Raw genomic sequence first — 4,279 nt, 5'->3', positions numbered from 1 at the left:
CCAGTGGTTCTTGAGAAGAAGATTTTTTAAAGACCCCATCCCATCTTAGTCTTTTCTTGATTATCTCCTATTGTAAGGAGACTTGGACCTTTATCTATACAATTTAAATTCCCCTTAACCCAAGGGTGCTTTGTACAATGTCTTGCTAAAATTGAACAGTGGTTCTTTAGAAGAACTTTAAATATGAAAAGTTTACAGACGTACGAACACAGGGACGGACAGACGGACGGACGGATGTATAAGTATTGATTTCATGTATTTTTCTCTTTATCATGGCAACATTATTATTTAAGGTAGGTCGCGGGTTTACTCCATAAAAATTCTTACGACAAAACATATCGTGAAAATATCAGATAATGTTCTTTAGAATTTACAGCGTATTATCTTCAATTTTTATTAAATTTTCTACGTAGTTTTAATGCTATATTACTGTAAACGCGGTATAGTTGTTTGTACTTTTTTACGCTTTTCTATGGAAATATATAGAAAAATGACGTTTTAAAGCTATTTTTTTGAAAATAGTTTCCTTTCAAAAGGTTGGATAACTTTTTAAAGACGTAGACGAATTAGTCAGGAGTTTCAAAATATCAAGATGAGGTGAAAGCAAAACTATTGATATAAAAAATCATTATGTCTTCTTGCTAGAGTTTTTGCTAAATAATTCCAAGGTTTGCTTTTATATTGCTAAAATGTTGCTTTTCTGGCGTTATTTATGTCTATAAAACGTCATTTGTTGAACGTAGTCACGTTCACAGTACGAGTATACATATCTTGACATTTGGAGTATGCAAGATCTAAAAGGTAACATAGGTGCAAAATCTTATCTTATTCATCATTTAATTTAACTTATTTCGGTGACATATTAGGATGACCAGCAACTTATTTTCACTAGTACTGTGAAAATCATATTCTGAACACAAAGTCAAAATGAACGGTATAAACATTCCTCGTGCATGAGAATTAACATGCAGCGACAACAAGGAGATAATAAAGTATTAGTGCCTATATTTTCAGGAAATTCAAGGTCAATATGATTCCAGACAAAAAATTTAAATTTAAATTTTAAAGAAGTCGGTTCACTTTATGCATGAAATGGCCCTGTAGATATACCAATTGATTGATAAGCACTTGATTGTTCATTTAAAGCATTTTAATAAAATAGAAACTTCATGTTTTCATATCCTATTGCAATGTTCTTGAATTTGTAGGTAAACAGGTATAAATGAGTACTTTCAGTGAACAAAAATAATATGAGCGCACTCTCTGATCTAAAAAATGAAACATGTCTTTTAATCCTCAGAAACAGTTCTATCATTTACCAGTAGCATATTTTAGATCAGAGGTTGCGCTCTATATGAAATATCGAAAAATATCTTTAAAAATTGGCTGTTTTTGTAGATTTTTCAGAATATAAGGAAATTGACGCACTTCGTGACGTCATAATGCATTGACTAGCCAGAAAATTACGTCATTATTGATAGATACGCAGTAATCAAAGATCTAAGTGATATTCAATGCATTGTTAACAAAAACTACCTAGTTTCAGTTTTGAAATTCACAGGGCCAAATAAGGCAAAAGTGAACCTTGTTCTTTGATCATTTTATTCGAAAACGGTAAAGAAAAAAAAACATCCCGATACTGAGGAAGTTAAGGGGGGGGGATGGTTGAAATGTGAAATTGTATTTCACAATTTATTGGCCAGAAAAAAAAAACGAGACAATTACACGAAATTTAAATAAATATTAACCAAATAATAATAATAATAATTATAATAAAAAAACCCCAGAAAAATACATGGGATTAAATTTAACCCGTTTTTAGTGTTGATGATTGATTTCATCCTGAAAAGTATACGCACATATTTTCGCCCCGGCTTTGATTGGCAGTCATGATGCAATACGCATGTTCCCCTGAGTTGCAAATAACGTGTGCATGCACATACAACCCCTTAATTTTTCGGCCAAGCAATTTTATTTATTATAACTTTCTTTTTGCATATCATAACTTTTACACTGACCTATTCTGATTGACTTTTAGCAGTCTAGTAACACTTAAAATACAAATTATTCCTTACGTTTGGTATTGTTTTTAATTAGTCCTAAGATATTAAATATACCCGGTAATAACATAGATTTCAGACTGAAATTTAATTATAAAACATGTTCGATGTTTACATACAAATATTTACATTTCAAATGTCTCTGTTTGAGACAAAATTACAAATTGTACATGTTGTAAATGTACTTTTATTCCCCATCAATGTATTGGCGCGGTTCAAAAAAAAAAAAAAAAAAAAAAAAAAACACGTGCAGGGCGGAACAAACAGCTAGGCAGAAGCAGGGTTCGGAGCACGTGGATTGGCGGAATCAAAGCATGTAAATATAAGGAATGACTGTCTTATTTTTCAATTTTATGACAATGATCAATCGATTGGCTTGGGTGATAATTTTATGCATAAACGCCTTTGACAAAGAGGTTATCTCTTGTGTCTACACATAAAACCGGACGCTGTAGATCACAGTTATCAATGTAACGGAGGAACTGTCCATCCTGGTCTAGGATGTGGATACAGTGGTTGTCACTGTCTGCGGTCAGGATGATTTGACTTTGGCTGGCTGTTGTGATGCTCCATGGACCAAATGATCCCTTGTCAGTAGAAGGATGACCAGTGTATCTGATTAACCACCACTACTACTTTGGCACCACTGTCAGCCACACAGATATCCAGATTCCTGTTCTCGCTGATATATTTAAGGAGGTGAGATGAATACAGAGGTTTACCTTCACTATCAAACTGAATGGATTGTTTCTCTGTGAAACCTGAGTAACGGACGACTTTTGATTGTTTATCATTATCACTGTCCATCATAATCCGGAGGTCACCAGAGGAGGTACTACAGACATTGTAAGGTCTCCACCCCTGTAGCCTGATCACTTCCTGTATCTGGTCAATCTTCACTATGTTTACAGTTCTTGAACCAGGGCCAGCTGTCCACTCCTTGTCACTGCTATGTCATATGGCATGTTCCCGGACTTGGTTTGGATTGACTTAAGTAGTTTGCCCTGGAGGTTGTATAGTTTCATTATTTTGTCATAACCACATGAATTGTCCAGATTTCTTCATCTCTGAGGCAGCTAACACTATATAGCGGTGTATACCCAGTGCCTAAGGTGTTGATGAGCTCTGGTTCATCAAGCAGTGGTTTGACTGGAGTACAAGGTTATAGCTTCTGGTGCTTTCATTGTGTAGCCATGTTCTTCTGTTGAAATAGATAATGCTGACAGAGAACCAAACTTTTGATGGAGCTGTTCTGTGTTGATCTGATGAGGCGAAAAACTTGGTAACGAAACATTGAGTTTAGCAGGTAATCGTCTAAATTCTGTATTCATGGATTTGTACACGGAGATTAGGGAGACATCTTTTGAGTCCAGTATTTTCTTCAAGTCAAGAATACTCTGTTTGATATCAGAAGTTATCTGTTTGATTTCATTTTCATGTTTATAAAGAGCAGCCAGGTGTTTAGTTTTCATCTCTTCAATTTCAGATTTCTGTTTGTTGACAGTGATGTTAATTTCTCTGTGACAGTATTTTCCTTGTTCGGTGACAGCTGTTGCCAGTTTCTTGTAATGTCTTTCCACGTTGACTTTTTCCGAGTTTAAATCTGATGCAATTTCTTCATAAGTTGGTTGTATTCTTTTTTTTTCAAATCCATGTTTAAAATTTCTCTACTGAAGCTTGGTTTCTGTAATATATCTGTTATTTTATGCCCATGATGTTTATCAGAGGAGATGCAGGTAGAACAGAAGCAAATATCACATTTCTCACAGTAAAGTTCACAATGTTTCTGGGTGTGGTTTGGACATTTTGGGTTGTTAACGTTAGGAGTAGAAGTTCTGTGTTTGTATGAAACAACATTGTGTATTAGGGATGAATCAGAGAGATGCTCCCCTACACAGGCCTTACATAAGTTAATCTGACAAAGTTCACAATGACTCTGTAATGCAGCTCTATGACACAGATCACAAAGGAGGAGTACTTGAGCTCTGTCCAGGGGATACATTAAAAGGGTTTTGATCAAATGATTAGTTGACCCTGTAATTAAAAGAAAAAAAGAGTCTTAAATCACATGATTTAAGTATCATTTTAAGTAGTAAGGGGTTAGAGTTCTGTGTTTGTATGGTTCTGGATGAATCAGAAAGCTAGATGTTTTTCAACAAAGACTATAAAGAATTGACATGGCAAACTTCACAATGACTCCGTAAAAGAGCTTTTTGGCA

At 34.7% G+C, this 4,279-nt stretch overlaps 1 protein-coding gene across 1 annotated transcript; it reads right to left on the bottom strand.

Moving 5' to 3' along the window:
* Positions 1 to 2,651: 2,651 nt before the first annotated feature.
* On the bottom strand, positions 2,652 to 3,865 carry LOC134243345 (uncharacterized). Its single transcript, XM_062725603.1, has 3 exons — positions 3,840 to 3,865; positions 3,219 to 3,695; positions 2,652 to 3,009 (listed from the first exon to the last, which is right to left on the bottom strand). The coding sequence occupies exons 1-3, from the start codon at positions 3,863 to 3,865 to the stop codon at positions 2,652 to 2,654; spliced, it is 861 nt and encodes a 286-aa protein (XP_062581587.1).
* Positions 3,866 to 4,279: the final 414 nt, after the last annotated feature.

Source organism: Saccostrea cucullata, unplaced genomic scaffold (genome assembly GCF_032062105.1).
Source record: "Saccostrea cucullata isolate Sc308-1 unplaced genomic scaffold, CSIRO_AGI_Scuc_v1 ctg2609, whole genome shotgun sequence".
In the NCBI taxonomy this organism is placed as follows: domain Eukaryota; kingdom Metazoa; phylum Mollusca; class Bivalvia; order Ostreida; family Ostreidae; genus Saccostrea; species Saccostrea cuccullata.
This window is presented reverse-complemented; position numbering and strand designations above follow the sequence as displayed.